The sequence below is a fragment of the Octopus bimaculoides genome, chromosome 24 (genome assembly GCF_046866305.1).
Source record: "Octopus bimaculoides isolate indiv1 chromosome 24, ASM4686630v1, whole genome shotgun sequence".
In the NCBI taxonomy this organism is placed as follows: domain Eukaryota; kingdom Metazoa; phylum Mollusca; class Cephalopoda; order Octopoda; family Octopodidae; genus Octopus; species Octopus bimaculoides.
In genome coordinates, this window is record NC_142951.1 from 30,827,842 (window position 1) to 30,854,684 (window position 26,843).

The 26,843-nt window shown below is 34.1% G+C and overlaps 1 protein-coding gene across 50 annotated transcripts in view; it reads right to left on the reverse strand.

Annotated features, from left to right (window-relative positions):
- The window catches only part of LOC106871687 (ATP-dependent chromatin remodeler CHD5), a 98,990-nt gene that overhangs the window by 6,600 nt on the left and 65,547 nt on the right, over positions 1 to 26,843 (reverse strand). For 13 of the 50 annotated variants that reach the window (XM_089340828.1, XM_089340809.1, XM_089340826.1 and 10 more), the window contains 15 exons: positions 24,388 to 24,542; positions 23,159 to 23,393; positions 21,136 to 21,165; positions 20,793 to 20,878; positions 19,728 to 19,819; positions 19,435 to 19,621; positions 18,003 to 18,674; positions 17,114 to 17,273; positions 15,365 to 15,508; positions 13,931 to 14,150; positions 12,591 to 12,723; positions 11,550 to 11,650; positions 10,738 to 10,832; positions 9,452 to 9,796; positions 3,748 to 3,861 (listed from right to left, as the gene is read on the reverse strand). In XM_089340828.1, coding sequence (XP_089196954.1) covers positions 3,748 to 3,861; positions 9,452 to 9,796; positions 10,738 to 10,832; positions 11,550 to 11,650; positions 12,591 to 12,723; positions 13,931 to 14,150; positions 15,365 to 15,508; positions 17,114 to 17,273; positions 18,003 to 18,674; positions 19,435 to 19,621; positions 19,728 to 19,819; positions 20,793 to 20,878; positions 21,136 to 21,165; positions 23,159 to 23,393; positions 24,388 to 24,542 — 2,769 coding nt within the window. Of the gene's footprint in view, positions 1 to 1,241; positions 1,279 to 3,747; positions 3,862 to 7,951; positions 9,797 to 10,737; positions 10,833 to 11,549; positions 11,651 to 12,590; positions 12,724 to 13,930; positions 14,151 to 15,364; positions 15,509 to 17,113; positions 17,274 to 18,002; positions 18,675 to 19,434; positions 19,622 to 19,727; positions 19,820 to 20,792; positions 20,879 to 21,135; positions 21,169 to 23,158; positions 23,394 to 24,387; positions 24,543 to 26,843 lie in introns of those variants that run through there. The other 37 variants (XM_089340827.1, XM_089340808.1, XM_089340825.1 and 34 more) reach the window with 10 other exon arrangements.

The following is a 26,843-nucleotide window of genomic DNA, read 5'->3' on the forward strand; positions in this document are numbered from 1 at the left end:
GTGCTTAATCTCAAACCAATTAGTTCTTCCTCATTTAGCTACATCTATATGTTGATCTTACAAGAATCTTGAGATGATTGTGTGAACTGGGAGACTAAAAAAACCCTACTCTCATCATTTGATGTCCACTTTCCATGCTGGCATGGGTTGGACTGTTTGACAGAAGCTAGCAAGGCAAAAGATTGTACAAGGCTTCAGTGTGAAATAAATTTGTATCCCATTAGTATTAATTAGCTACTTTATAATGATTAGCCATAATTTAGGTTTTCTGAAGATTTATGTATCACCCACCAATGAAGAAAGCATATTAAGAAATAAGTACAGACAATATCTCCTACACTGGATCTAAAATATGGAAATGACAACTCACCTGAGCTCCTAATCAGTTTGAAGGTTAATAAGGTGTTAAAATAAGTTCTACCGAAAACTTCTGAATTCACATCTTATGGCATATGAATTAAACCTTACTCTAATGAATGACATAATGATAACTATACTGTGCTGTATGCTTTTTTTCTTTTCCTTTTTACTTAAATCTCTCCTACAGGTCTGACATTTAGAAAAAAATACATTAAAAGCAAATTCTTCAACCATTCCAAACTTGTTTTACCAGGCGCTGTCCTGTCTCTCTGCTCATAAAAATCAGGAGCAAAATTAGCAAATCCATTTCTAAAGAGGCCTATATGTTGAAAAAGAAACTTGGACTCCTTACGGGACACCTATTTTAGTTTATGAATCTTATCTTTACATATATGACAACCAGCCAACCCATCTTGACTGTAATAAAGCCCATAAAAAAAACAAACTGATGGAAGTAGTTGTATGAAAGGATAGCATTAAATTAAACAAACAAAAAAGTATAAAAACAAATTTCCTTTCCAAAATCACAAGACAGGAAAAAAAAATTAGCTGGAAAAAGAGAGAGAGAGAGAGAGAGAGAGGAAAGAATAGAAAATGGGTGGGGAAAATGGACGGAGGGCAGTTTTTGCATCAGAATGAAATAAAAAAAATTATTATTATCATTATTATTATTATTGTTATTTTTGAGCAAGAGATAAATGCCTACTCATAATAAGATAATGGATAAGGAAGATCATGATGGTAGTAGTAGTAGCAGTAGTAGTAATAACAATGATGCTAAAAATAGTAGTTAACAATGAAATGAAAGAGAAAGGAAGAGAGAAGAAGAAGAAAAAAAAAACATATGTAGTAGTACTTAACGTTCACTGAAATAGACCCACCTTTAATCCTGGCCCGCATGTCTACCACTCTCAGCAGCTGGAACATTAAATACATAAAGACCTTAATGGGCTACTGCCAGAAACTATTATTATTATTTTTATTATTATTGTTGTTGTAGTTGTTGTTGTTATTAATAATAATAAACCCAACCAACCAACCAATGTAAGAATGAGTTACACAACTTCACATTCAGTCACACTAATGAATATCTACGTATGCAATGTTTACAGAGTGTATGTGTGTGTGTGTACATGTATATCTATGCATATATATATATATATATATGTGTGTGTGTGTGTGTTTATACACAAACTCTATAATATATATATATATATATATCTAATGTAGATAAATCTATGTGTATGTATGTATATATATATACATACATACATACACTGCAAACATCTTAATATATATATATTACATATATATTACGTAATATATATATATATTTATTACATACACATACACACACCTATATATATTATATATATGAGTATATAAGAGTAAGCATACAAATATAAAATTAAGATGAAAATTATTCAAATCTGAAACATTAGCAAAAAATATCAAAATTAACCAACAAGATGTATGTGTATTTTTCTTTTTTTCTTTCTAGTTCTAGAAACATTTCTGAAGTTAAAACAATCAAAGTAGCAGGCCCATGGTTATCACAAGTTAACAAAATTATATAACACATTACAACCAAGAACATGACTGTCTCAATATCTGTGTGAATGTGTATATACATACACACATATATATTAGTATAATGAAATGAGCATGCAAAATATTGTGAAGTAATAATATTATTATAATAATAATAATAATAATGATAAATTTTAAACACAGGAAAATACAAATACTTGGTGCGCCAATCTTTGATTGTGATAACTTATGGTGATGTATCCACCTTTTTAAGTCTAGCTCATCAGAAATAACTTTTTAATGCACATGCACTGAAAAACATGGTCTAAATCCATCCAGATATCATCTCACTGCTTTCATACTGTTAATTTAGTTCTAAGAGAAACAAATACTGCTTTGATCTCAAATTTTGTTTTTCTCCCCACAGCAGTAGTTGAGTCATAGTAAATATATAAAAACTTTATGTCTTCATGATTATAGCGTGTGTATGTGTGATTGTAATATGTACAAGAAAACATTTAAAAATATATTTACATACATGCAGTAGAAAAGAAAATGTATATACACATGCATATATATATTGTCCGTCCCCCAAAGACTCTACCAACCCACCTGAGACCACCCGTACATAGTCCTATGATGCAAATTCCCCGTTTTAAAGTGATCACAATTAAAACCTTGTCAAAATTCCATGTTATATTGCAAACACGAGCTTAAATAATGACAAGAGTTATTTGGCTAAATTCTTCATTATTCCCAAAATTAATTGAAAAAAAAAAGAAAAAAAAAAAGAAAAAGAAAAAAGCAGTGTATTTAAAAAGAAAATATGATAACAAAAGGGTTAAAAGGCACTGATTCATGCACATATCATTACATACATACATATATATATACACATACATATATAATGTAAAAATACACATACACATGAGGGATTATGATATTTGTGAGCATAAACCAAAGTATATATGCATATGCTGTAGTTATGACAATATTTATAATACTTTTAATGAATGATGGAGGGGAAAAAATAAGTTTATGCTGACCTTGAAAAAAAAAAAAAAATCAAACAAAAAGTGATGGGGAAAAAAAAACTCACTTGGAAAAAAAAATGCACAAGAAACACAATGGCAGTAATGAAATGAATTCACAAATTTTTTTTTTTTTTTCATTTTTGACAATATCAATATGGGTTGGACATTCCATGATGTAACTCAAGAAAGAAAAAAAACCCAAATAAAATATACATGATATCGTAAACCTTTAGAAATTGCAATAGTCAAAAGAATATACATATATATATACACATATATATATATATGAATATACACATATACACACACATACATAAAAATAATATAATAAATGAAATCAAAACAAAAAGGAGACTAGGAATGGAGATGGGGAGGAGGAGAAAGAGGAAGAGGATTACAACAGAGAAAGAAAAAGAAAATTCACGCATGTACAAAAAGAGATACCCATTATATATAAAAGAGACAAGATTGGTAAAATTCGAAACAATATATTCCAAGCGAAACCAATAGCAAAGATTGAGGAGACAAAAAAAAAAAAGGAAAAAGAGAAAAAAAAAAATGGAATGAACTCACAAATACACTAGCCAAGCAAAAGTGAAACAAAAATATTTTTTTCTAAGGAGAGACAAGAGAAAAACAATAGATAAATAGAAAAAAAAAAATCAAAAACAAAAAGCACCATTTTGAGGAAAAAAAAATTTTAATAAATAATAATAATAATAATAATAATAATAATACAATGAAAATTTTTTTTTCTCTCTCTCGAAACGTCGTTTTTGTCATGCAGAAACAGCAAGGGTAGAGTTTCTAAGAAGTTACGTACGTGTTTTGAGGAAAGACTCAAGGCCTGGTGTCCTGGGGAGCTGTTCAGGTTTTATGTGTGGCCATGAGAAATGGTCACTTGTAGGTAAGAAAGGGTGTGGCTGGTCAAAGGGGGCTACACACCAACAAAATAAAACAAGATTAGCAATGTCTAGTTGTGTTAAGTCCGTGAAAATGGGGTGGTAAATGGGTGGGGTGGTCTTGCATTTTAATTCAAATGCAGATTACAAAAAGTGATCTACCATAACAGTTGGTATCAAAACAGTTTAGAGTGTTCTAATTAAATGTTCTTTCTTATACTTTAGTTTCCAAATGTATATATGTGGGTTTATCATTTATTAATGGTACCTGGTTAGTCACAATTTAGTAGGATACATCTTGAATAGCAAATAGGGCTAAATAGAACCGCAAACACGATTGTAACTGAACAACTAACAGAAACCTGGCTGAGTAGACTTAACAACTAGCAGTAACTGGAACTGTGTTTGGATATAGTGAATTTGAAAATAAATTCCATTGCCCTCAAATAGTAACGAACCGGAAGACTTGAAAAAGACAAACAGATTGATCGCACGCATACATACATACATACATACATACATACACAAGCATGCTGATCAAGAGGGAGAGATTGACTGGATACAGAATTGTAAAAGATGAAGAGCAGGAGACGTATTGGGGCGAAATGAGAGACTAAAGAAATTATATTTCACAGAAACGGTAAGAAGCACACCCACCCTGCTAAAAAAACACAAAAACATTGAAGTTAATGTTAGTAATTTTGACATGGGTTTAATTAGTGTCTTAGCAAGTGTAGTTGGCTGGCAGCGTGCAAACATAGCATACAAATTTGAACAGTAACACATTCAGTATATCAAAATGAAGTGTTCTCATTCATACACACATTCTGTGCAGACATAACTAACCACCATAGAGTGTTCCACTCTTGTAACATTAGAACAATTGGGCAAGTAAAGCAGTCTCACAAAATTAATCAAAAAGTTTAACCAACCAACAAAAGAATCTTGTGTTTTGCCAAAATCACATTCTCAGAAACAGACTTTGGATAAATTCTCGGAAACAACAGAATGTACGAAATTAGCCATGTTGTATTCTAACAAATAAAATACTGTTCTAATATATTGGCATACATAATGTATGCCAATACATCCTGCTCCTACCAAGACAGATTAATCAGCTTAGATGAACCATGTTGAAGGAAACTAATTGAAATTTTCAAATTCAAATGGTTCAGAAATGATTTTAATGCAGAATAGAGAGAGAGAAAGAGATAGATAGATAGATAGATAGATAGGGAGTAATATAGTGGGATCACAAAATAATGGGAATGTTTATTCCCTAAGGTTTCACAAGTGAGTTTGATTCAGAATTGCACAAGACCAGCGAGAATTGTGACAAACTTCATGTCACAATAACCAAGTAGCTTAATTAGTTACATATAACAGCACAACACATGACAGGCAAGAATTGTGACTCAAACTTCACTTGTCACAATAACCAAATAGTTTAGTTAGTTACATGTAACAGCACAACTATTACAGCGTCTGACTTCAACAAAACATCAATCTATCAGAGACACTACTAAAATCAATGTATAGCAACAACAACAACAAAAAGGATGGGGAGCAGTTTTCTGAGACTCAGGGTTAATAAGAGTGGTCTGCAAAACCACTTGTAATTAAACCTTGGTCAAAAGGTACATAGATATCCTGCACCAACTATTCTTAGTTACTCTTATTACAATCATCACCAAACTATTAAGACAGACTAAGCAACAAGCTGGATGAAAGCTGTCCTGGCAGCTATACAAATACTCCACACAATATGCCAAGAGAAACGGGATATAATTTGTGAGCTCATTGAGAAGATCATAGCAGGGTCACCTTCACATCTACCAATCAATTACTGTGTAGACATGATTGAGCACTAAATTATAAACACAAACAAAATTTTACAAAATTCAACTGGACGGAGCAAATATTACTGATAACAATTCTTATCTTCTCAAGCAATTAACCAGGAAGTTACTTTGTTTTACTATGTTTTTATCTGTCAAAATTTATATCATAGATATAAAGAGGTAACATTAACTGAACTGAGGTAAATTATTACACTACTTATTAATTTCTGCATTTGTATGTTAGTGTTGTGAATTTGGAAGTTGTGGCAAAATTAACCCTTTCGCATTTTCCCAGCCATATCTAGACTAAATATCCTGTTTTATATTTAAACTGGCTAGATTCAGCTTCTCACACTGACCCTAAAATGTCATTCTCAAAAAATACACAATCACATCATCGAAATCTCAAAGCTACAAGGCACCTGATTAATTCAAAACAATGTGAATGCTAAAGGATTGAACAATTACTATTCAAATAAACTATTTCACAAAAATTACTTTAAAAAAAAAAAAAAGTTTATATTTCCGTAAGACAATGTGAGACTTTCATTCTCGGATAAATAAATAAAATAGGTATTGCCCTCTAACAACACTCAAAGCTAAGTCACTCACACACCAAAACAAACTTCTATGCAGACAACAGCATGTATTGGACATATCTGTTAAGTGCATATATGCACATTCCACAGTATGCTGTGCAAAAATAGTAAACCTTGCATATTCCAGACTTTCTTTTTTTAGAACTACTTTATTTGTAATGGGTTTGAAAAATTCTCAAAAAGAACCATTTTCCTTTTGTTTCATAAATTCAAAACTACTTGCCTAACAAGGAAAAAAATGCAAGACGAATAGATATTTCCACAATTGTGTACTTTGGTAACATAATTATATTAAGGAAGAGAGAAGTTGTTAAACCTGCAGTACACAAGCCTATATATATATTATATATTAACTGTTAAATTAAGATAATTTTCTTAACATGAAACCATTGGTAACCCTAATACACCATTGCGGTGTTGAGCACTTGTTCTCATTGTTTGACATTTACATATATATATATATGCATGTATATATATATATATAAAGCAAGTATTATATGTTATTTCTAAAAAAAATTTAATGAATATATTCAAATTATTTAAACTTGCGTCTTGCATTGTTAGCTGAACAACAAAAATAGAAAAATTACATTTCATGTGACTTTAGACAAAAAATTTAAAAGGAATTAAAATCAAGAGACCATACAGATCTTAAAGTTTCTCGTTGTTCATTATCATCTGTAGCTACTCTGGTTGTTCACATTAAAAGGAATAAAATATTTGACTGAAAAGTCCACAAGAAGATGAGAAAATTAAAAAAGATTACAGTGAATAAACAAGAGAAAAACTGTAAAAGACATGAAGCAAAATGAAACAAAAATACCAACAGAAACTAACAACAGCAGAACAAAAAGAATAAATTTGTTTTCGTCACACACAAAACCAATTTTCTTAAGAAAGGAGGTTATGGTGAAATAATTCAACCTCAGTATATTACAGGCACTTTATACATTACTGGCCCTCGATGAGCGCAAGGGAATGTTTTGACTTTGGTGAAGTCTGAATTTGAAACCAAGCAGGACAAAACTAAACACTGTTAAAAGTATTTAGCCGGACATTTAACCATCTTTACCATTTCCATTTTATTTTTCGTTGCTTCATTTTTTTTTCTTCTCTTTTTTTTTTTTTTTTTTTCCATTTTCATTTTTGGAAAATGGTGCTGAAAAATTCTTTTGTCTGTCGCTTATGGACGACTAAAAGAAGTGCAAGGAGGAGGAGGAGAAAAAATGAAGGGGGGGTTGAAGGGAGAAAGCCAAGAACAAAACAATGAAATAACAGAAACAGCAACATAAATAATAATGTGTAATATAAAAGCAATTATTATTATTATTATTCACTTTCCATTGCCATAATGTAAACTCCTGCCCCCAACTATATATATACATACAGCCAAGCATGCAACAAGAGTTAATTAACTAAGCAAAGGTGGGGGAACAAAAAAAAAAAACCAATAAAAATACCAGACAACAAAAACCACGTTCTTTCACAGCAGTTTATATTATATATATACACATATATATATATATATATATATATATATATATATATATATATATATATATAAAATAAAATGTGCATACATACATTCACATCTGCCACACACATAAAAGGGATCAAAAATGGACATTCCACAAAATTTTCATTACATAAAAAGGGAAAAAGAAAGAAAAAAAAAGATACAAAGATTTCCTGTAGTTAAAGATGCTTTAATGGTTGACAAAATCTCACTTACAAAGAGCCCTTTTGTGAGAAACACAAGAATTGTCAAGGACCTTTTAGCAATGCAATGGAGGAGAAAGAAAGAGGAGACAAAAAAAATAGATAATAAAAGGAAGCGGTAAAGTTGGGGTGGGGGGCAGCTCCTTTGGTCCATTTTACTGAAACAGATTTAAACAGTTCTAAAAATATAGTTTACGGTGTCAGGCACCATTAAAAACATAGGCCAGTGTCTTTTTTTAGATGATTTAAGGTTTATTTTAAAAGTTGGTAAATATTTTTTTAAAATTTTATTTATCAAACAAATGTCCCAACTGATCAAGACAGTGGAGTGTTAAAATAAATGAAACACTATTTGAAAGTTGGATGATGATGGTGGTGGTGGTGGTGGTAGTAGTGGTGATAGTAGTAAAAGTAGTAGTAGTAGTGGTGGTGGTGGTGATGTTACTATAGCAGTATTTAGAAGAGAGAAAACTACTGATGTCTTTTGGTTGGTTTACACAACAAATTCATGTTCCAACCACACAGAGGAGTGGAAAAGGCTTTCTTCAAATCATACAAGATTTAATTTAAATTAGAATAATTAACTTAATAATATCACATACTAGAAAATCCTGTAAAGAAAACTAAAAAAAAAATTATGTAATAAAAAAAAAAGCAGAAAGCAAAAGATGATTTGAAATCTAAGTGGAAAGACAGAGTTTACAGGTTTGGGTCACTTTAAACAGTGGGTTATTTAAATTTTGTCATTATATAATGACAATAGCCAATTAGATTCTTTTTTTTTAGCTGTCAAATATTCTTTGTGGATCTAATGCAAAATTTCTACTTTGAACATAGCATTTATTTGACTAAGAATCTCTGGAAACTATTCCACCGTAGAAATAGTATCACATGCTAGTCCTGAAATTACAAATAACAAAAATATGAAAAGATGCTTTTGGATGTAAGCAAAACTGTCAGTTTCCAACAGTTCCTCTCGACTGCTGTGTAAGATCAGCATCATTTTAGTCAGGGGAAAGGGGCAAAATTCCAAATATGGTAAGCTAAAGACTCTTCATACTATATATAGATATATATGTAACAAAGTCTTTACCAACATGCAAATTTTCATTCAGGAAAACTGTATTTTCCCAGTTCAAAGTCTCAATATATAAAAACAAAAATTTCCATTATGAATGGCTTAGAAAATTTAATTGTTGAGATGTTTCTAATTAAAATAATCATGTAATTATAAATTGTATGTATGAACCCACAGTTGAAAATTTACAAGTTTGTGCTGGATGATTAATGCTGAGCTTGATACAATGAGAATGGTAGTAAAAAGCAAAATGTGACCTTTCTGTTATTCCCCCCTCTTTAGTATCTACGCTCCAGGAGAGGAGGGCATTATAAAGAATAGCGAGGGGAAACAAAAGGGAAAGGTACACTGGGTTTGTGCTTGGAACGTCACACAAGTTGTTACCTACCCTGTGGAGGCATACCATACTGTGGTCGATAGGGTGGCACACTGCTTGAATATGGAGATGAGAAGTTGGAAGTGTTCATGAAGGGTGATGCTTGAGGTGAGGATTGGGCTGATACAGCCGACGTAGGCGTTGGTGTAGCAGCAGGGCTCTGCTGAGGTGGTATTGTAGGAGGTGCTGATGGTGGAGCGGTAGTGGTTGTCTGTCCAGGATTGACAAGACGGTTTAAGATGTTGCGTTCAGACATTTGGAGCCTCTGTGTCACAGGAGGTATGCGGGCCAGGGTGGCAGGTAAACGGCTAACATCTTGTTTCATATCACTGAGTAATTCTTCGAGCTGATTGAGAACTGAAAATAGAAAGAAATAGCGATGGTTTTTTTTTTTTTTTTTTTCGTTTTTACTAGAATTTAAGAAAAATTATTTGTAAAATATCAGTAAAAATTTTGTGCCAAAAAAGCTTAAGTTTTGTTTCACAACTGAGAAAAAATTTTTTAAAATTTTCTGCAAGGCATGGTTGTCTGGTTAAAAAGCTTATTTTGTAACCACAGTGGTTTTGGGTTGGGTCCTACTAGGCTGGCACCTTGGGTGTCTTCTACAGCCACAAGCCAACCAACACCTTGTGAGGGTATTTTGTAGACAGAAACTGTGTGGCAATCCGTCATATGGATGTTGTTTATCCTCCACCGGCTTGAATTTTTTTTAAATTCAAATGAACCAACCCCAGTACTTATTTTTTGTTAACTCTGGTGCTTATTCTATTTGTGTGTTTTTGCTGAACTGCTAAGTTATAGTGACTTGACCACACCAACACCAGTTGTCAAGCAGTAGCAGGGGACAAAAAGACACACAGAACTGGCTCCTTTCAGTTCTTATCAACCAAATCCACTAACAAGGCTTTGGTTGGTCTGAAGTTATAGTAGAAGACACTTGCACAAGGTGCCACGCAGTGGGACTGAACCCAGAACCATGTGGTTGCGGAGCAAGCTTCTACCCACACAGCCACGCTTGTGCCTATGCACTCAAAACTGCATTACCCTTAACTAAGGTAAACAGTTTTATATATGTATCAATCTATCTTTTGTTAAGGAATGTCATGTTTGAAACTATATTTTTTTTATTTTCTAATCCTTTTTTTTTTTTTGATAGATATTCAACATTTTTATTGGAATGACCATGAAATTTAATTCTCCAGTTGAAAGGTTACAAAAATGGGATTAGAAGAGTATCACAATGACATTAGATGTTAAATTGAAATGGAAATGGAAATAAATGTGTAGCAAAGAAATACCTTTGTGTAGGACAGCATTAGCTGGTTTGTTTCCAGCCAAAGATTCTTTAGACAAATGCTGGTGACTTTCTGCCAAGCATTCTAATTCAGCAAACCTAGGAAAAATAAAAATGTATAAATATCAAAATATAGTATATATATATATATACATATATACACACACACACACACACAGTTATATCACACCCCCATATGTATAAATACATTTTTGAGACCCCCTTCGGTCATGAATGACCATGGGATTGCACCTAGAAAGTTACCCTCCCAGGCACAAGTCTGGGCAAGGTTGTTTATGGAAGACAAGCAGTCGCCCATGCATACCAGCCTCCCCTCTCCATGCCACTGATGTTGTCCAAGGGAAAGGCAAAGGGGCTGATACAGCTTGGCACCAGTGACATCGCAACTCATTTCTACAGCTGAGTGAACTGGAGCAAGTGTCTTGCTCAAGAACACAACATGCAGCTCGGTCCAGGAATCGAATTCACAACTCTACGATCGTATGCTCAATGCTCTAACCACTGAGCCATCACAATGTCCACAAGGCTGTGGCTTTCGTGGATACGAAACTTTTGGTAACTATGACCAGAATTTAACTTTTTGTTTTAACATATATACACACAAATACATGTAGTTCTATATACACATACACGTGTATAGACAGACAGATCTATAAATAGCAAGATTGTGTGTTGTGTATGTACATCAAAAAGAAGAGAGAGAGAGAGAGAAAGGTAGAAAGGTGGTGAGAGAAAAGGAGAAACAGAAAAAGAACAGAAGAAATAGAGAGAAAGATAAAAGAGTAAGATACAAACCTGGCATTAAGTGCCATAGCAGGATGGTTAGGATCTTGCGTTAAGTTAAGGTAAGCTGCTCTTCTTAGCTGTTCCTCAATCACTAAAGCTTGCTCCAGCAGCTGTATATAACAAAAGAATGTGTTAGATGCACTCTGCAACTGGGTTCCTTTGCTAACAATAAAACAATAAACATTTTTAAAAAGTGCGGCCAATCCAATGCTCAGGATCAGTACTTTCTATCAAGCCCCAAAAGGACGAAAGGTAAAGCTAACCCTCAGCAGGATTCGAACTCAGAGTGCAAAGAAGCAGAAGAAATATTGAGGTATTTTGGCCTGATGCTCTAACAGCCCAGCTGATTTTTTAGGAGTGTAACTCCAGATGTGGTAGGAGCCTGGAAGAAATACTGGTTAGATTCCACTGTTCTTTTCGTCACAGCCAACAATAAAATGGCCAAGATTTATAAAGACAACTTCCATGCCATCCTTTACACTTTATTCATCCGAAATAAAAATTTACATAAAGCAGCACCCAGTATTTGAAGATATTTGTACAGTTTATCACAAAAACCCTTTATATTTTTAGCCTTTTAGCATTCAAATTATTCTATCAAATGCAATGCATTTTCATTCACATTGTTTTAAATTAATATGGCATTATTTTGTAGCTTTGAAATTTTGATGATGTGATTCTATATTTTTGGAATGGCATTGATGGGTAGGAGTGATAGGCTGGATCTGACTGGTTAGAACATAAAACCGGTAACATGTTAAGGCCAGATATAGCCAGTTTATAGGCTAAAGAGTTAAGTAACTCCCCACTCCTCATTTTTATGAAGTATGGAGGTATCAGTTATACACGTTAAAATACTTAGTACAGCTCTTTCTCTCCACACACAAACACTCATGATAAAATATTCAAAGGTATTCTAAATAAATGTTTAGTGCAATATTAGAGCAATAAAGGTGCAATGAATTTATGAAGTGACAACATTAATGAAGTTAAAAATGGGATTTTTACAGATTGGGGAGCATGAATTCTAATCAATTGTAAATGACATACCTTGAAGCGACGAGCTAGGAATTTATTCTTGATCTCTAGGAAGTTACCTTTCCCCTGTTCACTTTGGAATGGTTCATTGATAATTTGGAAACGGATGTCATTTTGGATATCTTGCCAGCGACCATATCCATGGCTGAAGTCAATAGGTTAAGGAAACATTTGGGAGTTTGGAAATAAGGGAGAAATTCAATGAGAAAAACCAAACAATCCAAACAAATTAATTAAAATATCAATGTAATTATTGTAATAATAGTGAACCACTCTAATACTCAATAATAATAATAATTAATCTAATACTCAGATTAATTCTGTCTCCAATGCAAATAGACAAGCAATGATGATAAATAATGCTTTTTTTACCACAAAAGTTGACAAAGATCAGGGATGGAACAGGAGAATACAACAAAAAATTATATAAAATGCATAAACAAAGGAAACAGCCAAAACGAAAAAATTCCCCCAAAATTCCTAGGCCAACTGGTAGAAGAAACCTCCACAAAAACCAGTCACTCTAAACACTAAGACAAGTGTCAGATCCCAGTTGTTGTTCTCCAATCCACAAGCATATGCTCTTAAAGCAGGCCTGTTCACCTGGACCATGCTTATTCACCTTTTAATAAATTTGCTGGGAGGCGGTATTTCCTACTCCAACTTTGAAGATGATGAGGGCTTGACTGAAAGGGAAGGTGTCTTCAGTCTTTTCAATCTTGTTTACCATACCTCTTCCCTAAAGCTGCCCAGACATAAAAACTCCCTTTCACAAGGGATTGGTTGGCCCAAAACTTTAGAAGACATTTGTAGAAGGTGCTGTGAAGTTGAACCCGAAAACCTGTGGTTTGTGAAACAAACGCAACCACACAGCTATGCCTGTTCACACTCACAGAGTTTCTGTTCTCGAAATGAATTACATCAGAATATCATTTCCCTCTGCAGAGTGGTTGGTGCTTGGATGGGCATCCAGCTCTAAAAACCCTGCCAAAACAGACAGGGTAGCCCGGGGTAGTCTTCTACCTGGCCAGTTTCTGTCAACTGTCTTACCCATGCAAGCATGGAAGACAGATGTTAAACGATGTAGAGAAAGTTAACATTGGAGAAATCTGAAACTTTCCCAGTTAACTCTACTAGCTTCTTTTTTTTAAACACATATCCCACCGGTGAAGTCTAACTGATCTTATTTACATCAGTGAATGCAATAGGGATAAGACCACACCCTTAAAAGTTCCGTTTTATTAAAAAATCCAAAGAAAAAAATTGACAGAGCTATAGAATACAAAGCAATAATAAAAATAACTCAACCAACTGAAAAAGAAGCTGAAATACATAAATTTTTCAAAGGATACGTAACAATGCCAGCCAATAACCAGTAATCATGGCGCCTGTGCCAAACCTCATGTTCTTTGCCCGGCTGCAAAGCTCTCTGTTCATTTTGCCACAAAGTATGCAATTCAGTAAAACCTCCGTCAGCAATGTTAAACATAAACTTTTGATTCTGTTCTTCTTTCTTCAGATCAACGGTCTTAGGAGGTTGGGACTGTGTCGAAGACTGTTCATCAGTTTCATCTAGCAATAAGAGAAAGACTTTTAAGAACACAAAAAGCTTAATTCAACAGACTACAAAAACAGCAGCGTTTCTGGCTGTTCTGTTATTTAATTAATATACTAAGTAAAAATTTCAGGTATTTGACCACGAAGTCCATGGAACAAAATTTCCTGCATTCATTTGTAAAGTTAAGGAAGTTATCAAAAATTGAATCCCGTCAGTGACTTTTGGGACACCCTGTACAATCCTCAATATGCTATGTCTGGAACAATAATGATAGAATGATCACAGCTTGAATGCCCTTTATCGTAGGTCTTGCTTGTTCAAAAGTGACTTTGGGTTAAACAACAACATAAGCCGAATCTTGATGAATGACAAGAAGCATCAACAGAGACATTTTCAAAACCAAAAATGAAACTGAACAAGACAGCAAGAGACCGAATTGCCAGAGACATCTAACAAAGCAACCAGACACTGGCAGGCATGAGGGATGATTGTGATGAAGATGAAGTAAATGAAAAATAACGAAGTCTAAGCAATTAGCAAGAGAATGGTTGGGTGAAGACAATATGGAGAGTAATAATCTTCAGACAAAAAGATGGATTGTTGAATTATACCTGAACATGTATACATCGGGTTTTTACAGACCTACACATGCAGTTGTATGCATAAATTCAAGCATATACATCAAGAAAGAAAGAAAAGCATCTCTTTTAATCTATGTATATTACTGGTGCTAACAGTATATAAAACGTTTCTCACACTTGTCCCTATCCTAAATCAATCCAACCAAACATTCACTTCCGAAACCAGTTCCTCAACACAGCACTTAATTCCTGTTACATACAGAAGACTGGATACGAATATCTTCCCTGGACAGGTACCTTTCATAAACAGACTTAGTGCCCATCACCTAAACAAGGTAACTATTCTTTCTGGAGTACAACACAAATACCTGTTGTGTTCCAAAATTCAAATTAGCTTAGATCTTTCCCCGACACTCTCTACCACTTTTAATGGATATTTCCGTACCCACCCCGTCCCCTTTACATCTGGAATATACCATCTCTTTGGATTGCAGACTCAATAGTTTTCAATTCACATTTCTGTATTTCTCTAACCTGAATCAAGTCTAAACAATGAACTCTTATTTAGCTTGTTGGCAGCACTCTGCTACCCTTGTGCTCCAAATCTCAATACTCCTCAGTACCTCCTAAAACAGAGAATAATGTACCTTGCTTCTTTTCTTCTTTTTCTTCTGTAGCTTTCTCTCCTTCTTTCTTATCCTTAACCTTATCTTCTTTTTTCACTTTATCAAGAGTTTCCACTTTGTCTTCAGACTTTGATTCTTTTGTGTCAGTTCCCGTTTTTTCTTTGTCTTTGAAAAAAATACATATACAAAGTTAGTTTCCAAGAGCCACTCAAGGCCCCATTGTTAAGCATCAGACAATCATCTGATGAGTCCGCAGTTAATATCTCATCACTGCATTATATCAGTTTTTGGCAAGACAGCTCTCGTGAGCCTAATGCACCAAGCTTTAGGCCCTGCTGCCTCTAAGCAGCAGTGCTAGATAACTGGAGGTTTCATTGTGTCAGTGGTAAGAGTACAAAAGATTTCATGCCTAAACCTAACTGTACTAATAACCAGAGTTTCTGACCCTCAAATTTTTTTTTTTTTAATGCAACGATGGTGTAATTTTAGAATTACAGTGGTGTGGAAATATTTCGTTATGCAAAGCAATTGAAATAAAAGAGCAAATCAAAATCCTTTTATAAAAAAAAAAAAAAAAAAAAACTGAAGCAAGATTTTATGATGTAAGCAATGCAGCATTTCATAGAATTTAGCAGTGAATTTTATTTTAAGAAAAATACTCAATCAAGAGCTTTTAAACTGAACATAAAACTTAGAAAGAGTGGACCCACAAGTTAAGAACAAGATAGGGTTTTTGATTATCAGCTTTGCTAGAAAATTAATCAGTTGGCCAAAAAATATAAGACGTAAGTTAAATCTCAATGACTGTTAATTAATAGAAATAGAAATTAAATCTAAAATAATCCAAGCTAAGTTTTCCACTCAGATACTAAAACAAAAGAAAAACGTCAACAACAAAAAATATTTTCATGAAATACTAATTCCCAACAATTCTTACAGATTTTTTTAATAAAACAATGTTAGGACAATATACTCAAGAACTTTTAGACCTTTCTTTATAACATAATTGCAATCATATTGAGTACAGCATAATCTGAGTTTCAGAATTGTAAATGGTGTCAATCTTTGTGTGAGGACTAGCTGTTCTTCGGCCCTATGTCTGCCAAGATCCAGGTGATAATAATATTAACCTTTTTGTTACCATATTTCTGTTCAAATACACTGCCTTTGTTTCACTTTATTTTGAAAATAGCAAAGAATTTAGTCAATTAACTTTGTCATTATTATGCTAGTGCTTGGAATATAAATTGACTGGAAATTTTGAAGGAATGTTTCAATTTAACCAGGCAGTCTTGGGCAGGTTGGTATCAAAAGGGTTAATATTCTTATTAATACTTCTACTAATAAACTATTATTAAGGACATTTTCTTTTCCATGATTAAAATACATCACCTGTGTTCCAATCAATTTTGAAAATAATCGGGAATTTGAAGTTCTGATGATTAAGACAGTACATAGAATCCAACTTACAAGGTTCTTACTTAAAATTATGAAGGATGTAACTTAAAGATGCATACTTTAAAATCAGAGAGCCAGAGGTAACCTCAAACAGAATGGTATCAAAAGCATTAAGACAGTTAAGCCAGATTTAAGAAAAAATTGGTTTATCTGAATGAACACTTAAATTAGTCAACCATGAAACAGCACACAACACAATGGCAGATAATCTTTCCTACTAGTTAACTAACATGAGCTATAAAATACATCACCACAAGACCATCATCATCATCATCTACAAACAACAAAGACGTTAAACCACAAGAATCTTACCAGACTTCAGATCTTTAACTTCATCAACTTCCATCTTTGTGTCTTTCTCTTTGTCTTCATCTTTGCCTTTAGCATTGCTTTCTTCTTCCTTTTTGGAAATGGGTTCATCAATTTGCATGCTTTCCTCTTTGTCTTTACTCTCTGGACTCGCCACCTCTTTCTGTAAAATAGCAGGTGTTTGGGCCAAGGTTAACACCAATGAATAAACTGCTACCCAAGTTACATACAGAGCTGTCAGTTTAACAACAAGGCTATACGGATGATTAACTCCTTGAGTGTGTTTTTTGCGTGTCAGTGTCCCCAAAGTATGGATGCAGTCTAATGCCCAAAATAAGTAAAGGATAAAAGATATATGTATGTGTGTGTGTATATATGAGAGAGAGGGGGGGGAGAGGGCGGGAGAGAGAGGGAGAGAGAGAGAGGGAGATAGAGAGGGAGAGAGATAGGGAGAGAGAGAGGGAGAGAGAGAGGGAGAGAGAGAGGGAGAGGGAGAGAGAGAGGGACTGGTGTAGCTGCTTAGTTAAGAAGTCTTTTTAGTAACCCCATGGTTCCAGGTTCAATCCCATTACAAGTCATCTTGGGCATGTCCTGTACTGCCACCTCAGGTTGACCAATGCCTGCTAAGTAGAATTTAGTAGAGAGAAACTGTGCAGAAGCCCATTGTGTGTATTTCCTACAACTTTACCTCTTAATAAGAACCAATACTGTTCTGAAAAATTAACCAAGTCACTCAATACATTCAAGATTGTCACGAAAAAACAAGAATACGAGAGGCAATATGATTAATGATTAACACAACCCCACCCCACTTGCAAAGGCAGTGCTCCAGAATGGTCACCGTTCAATAACCGAGACCAGTCACCAGCATAAAAACGAAACAAAGTCTCACCTTCTCTGACTTCTCGCCAGCTTCTTCAGTGGCTGCTTTTTCTTTGTCATCTTTCTTCTCTTCAGGTTTATCTACATCCATATCCTCATTATCTTTGTCCCCAGGTTTATTTCCCTTGTCACCACCCAGCTTGCTTTCCTCTTTATCACTTTTATCTCCTCCTCCTTTTTCTGTAGAAGCAGCTCCTGTTTGTTCAGTTTTATCACTTTCTTCTGTTGTGTCAGTCGTCTCTGTCTTTTCACTTTCCTCGGGTTTCTCCGTCTTATCGACCGAGTCTGGTTTATCGACTGAGTCGGGTTTTTCGGTTTTGTCGGGTTTATCAGTTTTGTCTGTCGTTTCTGTTTTCTCTGTCTTTTCAGTTTTCTCTGTCTTTTCAGTTATTTCTGTCTTTTCAGTTTTTTCTGTCTTTTCAGTTTTGTCGGTTTTGTCTGTTTTGTCTGTTTTCTCGGATTTTTCAGTTTTATCAGTGTCTTTGCCATCGTTTTCCTTTTTAACATCAGATGCACTAATACTTTGATCTTTAGTCTCTTCATCAACATCAATGTCTTCTGATTTGGCATCATCTGCGCCAGCTGCGGGCGCGTCTTTTTCTTTTTTGATTCTCTCTAACGCCTCAGTTGCCTTCATATAAGGCATGCTGTGGGTGCCATTGATAGCTTCAAATTCTTGAACCTAGAAAGATGTTTAAAAAATACACATAATAAGAACAGAAGAGGGAAAGAGAGAAAAGATATACAGGGTGTCCACAAAGACTGGGTACATGGAGTACATAAAATCATAATATAAACAATTAAATATAAGAAATAATCATTTCTTAAAGTATGTGTTAATCCCCATGTACCCAGACTTTGTGGACACCCTGTAGTTTGTGTTTACACAAAAGGGCAAAAGAAAGGTTTAAAATACACACACACAAATCACTATCCATTAAATGTCCCATTTTCCATGTTAGCATTGATTAAACTGTTCGACAGGAACCAATAAATGGGAGGACCGCTTCAGTGCATGGCCTAGCAGTTAGGGTGCTACACTCATGATCGTGTGACTACGGTTTCCATTCCCTGACTGGGTGGTGTGGATGTTGTGATTTGAACAAAAATCCTCATCTCACTTTGCTCTATGGTCAATTCGACACCCGACATAGGTTAACCATGCACCTGTACAAGTTAAGGATAGTTTGATGGAGGGAGTGAGTTAATGTACAGCACAAACAAACAAACAAACAATTTGTGCAAGTTGTTTTCAGACAAGAGACTACCACCATACTAAGCACACACACCACACAGAGCCCAGGGCAGTCCTCCCACTTGTCAGGAGTTCTGAAGATATGCCAAAAGGCATGACATACTACCAAAGGATATTGGTGTGGCCAAACTAACAAAACATTGTGTGCACATGTATACATAAAAATTATGGATAGCTAGATATTTACCTTTTTTCTGACAAGGGACATGATGCCGATTCTAGTCAAGACATGCTGCCTCGATAGACCTTCGCGAGGGACACCATCAGCAAATGTTTCCGCATTATCAGCGCCTGGTTCACAAAGATGCCTCATAAACAGGGACACATATGCTCTAAATACTTTCTCCGATTTACCTCTTAAATCTCGTACCAGCCTAAGAATAACAAAAAAAAAAAAAAAACGGAAGATTCCAGTGTTTGCAAATAACAAGAGCAGTTATTAAACTATTAATAAAATAACACAAAGAGTGAGAAACTAACCATTGTGAGTTAAAAGCATCTTGAGGTGGCATTCCGTATCTCATTACTGCATTTAAAAATGCCTTTCGTTGACGCGCATTGAAACCCAGTACCTGTAAAAGAGAGTTCCATATTGTAACAACCCAAACAAGTAAACCGTGAAAAAAAAGAAAAAAAAAAGATCAGACATTTATCAGCTTATTTTCTTTCTTTATGATACTTTCATAATTACTGCTCCCCGCCCCCAAATATCAAAAGTATTATTTCCAGTTTTTAATCATTACAATTTGACTGAAATACAGAGGTAGATCGTCTATAACCTTTCTGTCACCAACTCCAACCTCTTCCTAGGCCAGATATGTTTTTGAACAAAACTCAAAAGGAATGATACTGTTTGTATAATGTTAAAACCAGGAAACACAGGCATATACATACTCCCATCATACAATACATACACACACACACACACACACACACACACACACACACACAACAGGCTTCTTACAGTTTCTGCCTACCAAATACATTCAAAAAACTTTGGTAGGCCTGGTGCTATAGCAGAATGTACTCGCCAAAGGAGTCACACGGCCACAATTTTGTCAAATGTTAGTAAATTCAATATTAAAATCCATTACCATTGCAAAACTGCCAGTATGCAACATTTTAAACTAATTTTGGACCTTGGATGAAGTCATTTCACTTCAATTACACTACTCTCAGCAAAGACATGACCACAACCCATTTCTCCCACCTTTCATATCGTCATTTCAAATTCAGACACAAAACCGGAAACCTCGGGGTGAGGGAATTGGCCAACACCCTCAATCCGATTACATGAGGCCCTTTATTTTATCGACCCTGGCAAGATGACATTAACATTAATGGGATTTGAACAAAAGACTTAAAAACTAAATGAAATACCATTAGACATTGTTTTTCATGCTCTATCAACTCTGCGAATACCTCTAAAAGATAGAGTAATGGATGCAATGCCTTCTACCTTTCATAACATGATAAAAACAAACCACCAAATGTTAATAAAATTTCATGCAAAAATATTCTAAATAAATATTAAGTTCTACATACTTCTATTTGACCATTGACTCGAGCTAACAAAGGTGGCAGTGGTTTGTCCCTGTCTGACACTCCGGACCGCTTCCTATTGCTACGGGCTGTAAAAAAAATAAACGGAGTTGATTAAGTTTAACAGGTATGAAAACCAAAATTAATATTCGCAAAATACAGTAAAACAATAAAAATTTTCAATATTCCACAGCCAAAGTAACAGTTTTAATATATGATATTAAATATTTTAAAGCCAGAGAGTTGATCTCATAAGCATGATGCAAAATGGGTTACAGAAATCCCTTACTTTATTAAAAATAATCAAACAAGTTTTATGAAAATAGGATAAAAATAAAAAACTTACATTCTTGTTTGTCTTCAAAGTCATCATCATCTTCTTCATAATCTGAAAAAAATCAAAACGTTGAAAATTAGCGTTTTGTGAGTTAACCCCCACACACAAACACACTACTAAATAATGGTAAAGTACTTTTAAAGGGTGCGAAGGTAACTTCTGTAAACAAGTAACTGATGAAACAAAGCCCCCTTTTTTTTTTCTAGTGCAACTGGTTTTGTCATTTAAGAAATAAATTTGGACAAACATAAGAAATACACAAAAACACACACAGTTTTTGTATTCAACAGCAAAAGAAACTCTCAAATCATAATTAGCTAATTGCCATATCAAGTGTTAATCTCGTACATTAAAACACAAATTAACATCAGTCATCAATAAAAGTAATCTTTAAACACCAAGAAACTGATGCAAGAGAAACACTATTAAATTTACTAAAACGCAGCATGTGTTTGTCAAGAGTACATATACCTACATATATACACTAGTAAAGTAAATAATATACAAGACAAGTAAATTAATCACAGAAGACATATTCACAGATGCTTCTTTGCCAGTGTCTGCGGCAGGGGGAGTTGTAGTAACCAGAAGAGTGGAAACTTGTCAGAGTTTCTTATTTTTACTAAGAAGAGACATTGACTCAAACAACATAAACAATCTCAAGACATTTGAGATATCAAGTAACTGGAAGATTCTTAACAAGGAGAGTAATGTTAAAGGTTCTGTTCTATTGACATCGAAAAGACAAATGTTTCTCATGGCTTTTTTTTTACTGTTGATTTGAAACAGAACCCTGACAATACAAACTCATTGAGTTGTATGATCATGAAGCTCCCAATATTGGTTTCAAGTTTTGGCACATGGCCAGCAGTTTTGGGAGGGAGAGGCCAAGACGAATCGACTCCGGTGCTTATTTTATCAACTCCAAAACTATGAAAGGCAAAATCAACTCCAGCAGAGTTTGAACACAAACGGACGATATGCTGCTGAGTATCTTGTCCAGCATGTTAACGATTCTGCCAGCTCACTACCTTAGATATTGATATCGTAACGTTCACAGCATATAATAAGACATGCACAAACAAAGAACCAAGAAGAAAGCAGGTAAACCACTTCTAATGAGTTAGACATAAAAAAAAAGCACTATTTAAAGATAATAATTTAATTTCATTTACTGTGAAGTAACATTTGAACTTGTATATAACTTACCGTAAACGCGCGAATACAAGGTGGCATCAGGAAGAGGCCATCATGAATTGAAAAAGAAAATAAATAACATTTATGAAATATAAATATCTAAATTATGATTCAAAACAAACAGGAAATAAATTTGTATAAACAGGTAGAAAAAAAACACAACATAACTGAAATCTTATAGAAAATGGTAAAAATTCATTTTAGCATTTAAAAGTAAAGGCTCAGACCCATGAGCTTACAATAAAGATCCCCAACACCTGAATCACTAAGCCATATGCCTCTTCCCCCACCCCACCCCACAAAAGATACAAAAAGTAGGAATTTAGGAAGCAAATTAAATGTTTTTAAAACAATATACATTTGAAAGGGGAGTGTTTTGTTGATTTTTTTTCTCCTTTTTTTAAATGTAAGCTTTTGAATTTTCCAATTTTTGACCCCCCCATCATTCCTATATTTACAAATGTAGACCCTTCGAGAAAACAGGGATCCTTTAATTCAATGAAGTTGAAACTTCACCAATATCTAAGTTTGATAAAAACAGACATGAGTTCCTAAATTCATAGGTTTTGATAAGTTCCCTTCCGCCCTTGGGCTAATAAGAAGTAAATGAAAATGAACCAAGTCATTTAGTGTTCTGAAAGAAACTACTACAAAGATTTGTGTTAAAAAAAAATTAAACACCAGTCTAAGCATTATAATATCATACATATACATTCATATACACACACACTCACAGGTAATGTTTATTTGAATGGGCAACAACAAAAACATATAAAGTAGGATAACAATCATTCAAAAGAGGAGGAGGGAGATATTAACAAATTAATCGATCTACCTGTTGGTCCACTGAAGTCTGAATCAAAGTCTGACATGCTGTCTTTCCAAGCATCGTCATCTTGTCCATTCATGGCATCATTATAGTTGACTTGTTTTCGAACTCTTTTACCCTTACCTAGGGTTCTGGCTAGGTCTTCTTGTTGCTGTTCATAGTGGTGTCTTAATAGTTTCTCCCAGTACGCTGGGTCAGCATGTTCAGCTTCTTGTTTTAAGATTTCTGTTTCGGGTTCCTCCTACAAAGGAAATTGCCAACAAAAAATGTACCTTTCACATATCGATAGTTGTCAACAATTCGGTCCGCTTGGCTACCCCAATAGTAATATTAACAAATAGGTGCCCTTTGCTACCCAGTAGTAACATAAACAAATAAGCACCCTATGCAAAAATGTGTATTCTTTGCTTCTCCATCACAGTGGTCCAAATTATTCAGTAAATTCAGATTTATTTCCATATCAGTCTTCAAGCTAGGAAGTTGTTGTCAATATGAAGATGGTGGAATGAGAAAAATGCCTGACTAATAAACAGCAAATTTCATATTTTTCAACTTTCTACCAGTAAAATGAAATCAAAATACATTAGAGGTAGCTTATTATTCATATAGGTTTCCATCTCTCTAAGTTATGAGATTTTCATTTCTAGTTGTTGGAAGACTAAGTCAAAACTAAATGCTCTGAAACTGGATAGCAATTTACACAATTTAATTTACGGCATGGTTCCAGTTTAGTAAAGAGGGTACATGCTTTATAGGGGGGTGTAGAAAGAATGGGTGGGAGTGTTACACATCGTATAACAGCAAACTTAGGAAGAACGTTCTTGTCATCATGGGTAACATCAGGAAATCTGGCATACATATAACTTTAATTCAATTTTCTTGGTACTTATACAAAATGACAATATTAATATTCAAAAGAAAAAAAATATTAGCTCCAAAAAAATGAATAAATAAATAAAAATTTGATTTATATATTTGCAAGGAAATTATATCATTTTTCAAAATGTTATGGATATAATCTCAATCGACTACTTAAAAAACTAATCTCTGCAAAAATTCATTAAAAATACATTTTTCAGAAAGACACCCATTCTGCACTTCTCATGTTAATTCTCTCTGCATCTTCCTTTACTCTTTCCCCCACTCACTCACTCACTCTCTCTCTCTCTCTGATATCATCCAACTAACAATTGTATTTGCTTTTATTAAATAATGATATGCACACTGTTACTTACCTCTTGTTCACCTTCTTTCACTTGATAGCTGGCCACTTTAAAAGAACTTAGATATTCATTCATAGCTATTTCCTTTTCTACTTGGCCTTCTTGAGTACGATCCAACAACTTGGAAATAGCTTCGATATCGTAAACAATTTTTTTTTCATCATCATCTGTTCAAAAATAGAAACAAATTGAAGTTGCCCTCCAGTGAAGACAAGGATGAACATGTCAATGCTACGCTTCACAAGGAACAAAACTTTCTAAAACAAAAGACACCAATGAAAAATACTGAACAAAAGTGATTGAAACAAAGTTAATTTCAGGAAAAGTGAGCCTTTTCAGCACTACTTCAGCCATTCAAAAGTGAAAAAAAAACTAAATAATTGCTGGATTAAGTAATCACATCTAAAATCTTATGTGTAATTGAATCATGCTTGATTTAACAAATGTAATTATATGACAATTACTATCATACATGAATTGAGGTTTGTTCGCCATCAACCCGACATTTGAAGTAACAGTACCAACAGAGAAACTTGTCTTAAGATGTACCCTCAGTTTTCTCATACAACTGGATCTGTCCATTTTAACAGCATGTTCACACCCCACTATAACAGGTTTCTCAAATTTCCACAACAAGAAAATTGGCAAAGATCATCTTATACAATTTTATATTACAATAAACCTATGTAATCATGCAAACTACTGTATTTTTTTCCAAACTAAGTCATTTCATTCAATAGAGAGAAAGGAGAAAGTGTGAAAGCCACCATTCTGTGTTATATAATAATGGTTCTTCACTGCTGATACACTTTAATGCCCTTTCAGCAGTAACGTCTACCAAATTGTTTCATTGTGACAGTAGCACTTTTAATGTACTCTTGAGAGTCTAGGCATTATAATCATTCCCTATCAAGTTTTATTTTCTGAGTCCCCAAATTTTCAAAATAGATTGTCCCACAACAAGAGAACCCATAACACTCCTTGTTATTAGAACCAAAAAAAATTTCACATAAGGAGGACAAACAACTGGTTAGGGAAGAGAAGAAAAAAAAAGCAAAAGAAGTGAGAGGTGAGAATAGGTTGGAGAAGGTCTCCCCAAGGGCATCTATCTCAGGCAGTGTCACTTTACAGTGACAAACATTAGAGACTGGCATGAAGTTGATCGTGAGGACCTTTCAATATAGCTGTATAACCAAAGGCACAAGAGAAATTCAACATCAAATATATATGCATTAGGGTTGAATTTCTGAAACAGATAAATTCAGAACCAAGCATATTTGTGAAGGAAAGAAAAAAAGGAAAAGAGACAAAGTAGACATACAGATTGCCAAATCAACATCTTAATACTGTATGTATCTACTTACAAATGAAATACTGCCTGACCATTGCTACACACAAGCTCATCCCCCAGATGGTTCTCTACTCTCAAAATGACTGCTATAATAAGATGTACAAAATGTAGCTTCACAGCCAGTTACATTTTCATTACAGAGACAGTATTAAGCTCTTGTTATGCTTGCCTCAAACTAGGCCAGGAGAAGAAAAAAAAAAATACAACAGCATAAAAGTCAACATCAATAAATTGTTCTCGAACAACTGATCTGGCATCTGTCAACTTTGCTTCTATTCCCCCTTTTTCTCACATCACATCACATCTTTCTCTCAATCCACCTGCCTTCTAATGTGCATGTGTGTGTGTTTAGCTAGATGTCTGCACTTGTGTACACAAAAACCTGGAAAATTACAAATAATTAATTTGAAGAAAGAAAATTGGCAGCAGTCATATTAAAGAACAGTGGTTTGGCAGTCACACATACAATAGTAGCTTCCAACTGAAGAATGAACAGGTTATTAAAATGGAAAAAATGCAATATTTTAAACAATTTCAACTGTAAATTTTTTTCTCAATTTGTAGGGGGAGGGGAAACCAATAACGTTGATATAACTAAATGAAAGTGAAGAAAACACAATTTTTAATTTGGAAGCTGAAAATGCAATTTATACATTGACTGACAGAGCACATTTAATACTACAAGTAGAAAATTTTTTTTGTGTTGAGGTGTTTGTTATCTATGTAATTTCCAGATTTCATCCACCTTTCTCAATTTAAATTTCAAATGATCAAATCTACTACATTTTTAAGCAATTTAACCCCTTAGCAATCAATTTTCTGTCAAAACTGATGATTATTTATTCACATTGATTTGAATTAGTCGTGTTTTTACCTTGAAACTTTGAGATTTCAATGACATTGAAATATTGTAAGGTAAGTGTGAGATAGGCAAGATCTGGCCAGTTAGAAGATAAAACAGGTACAATATTTTGGCCGGATATGGCCAGTTTAAATGCTAAAGGGTTAAAATAAATGTGTGCACATGTGAGTTCACATTATATATATATATATATATATATATATATATATATATATACTGAATAGTTTGTTTTACAACCACAAAGTATTTGGTTCA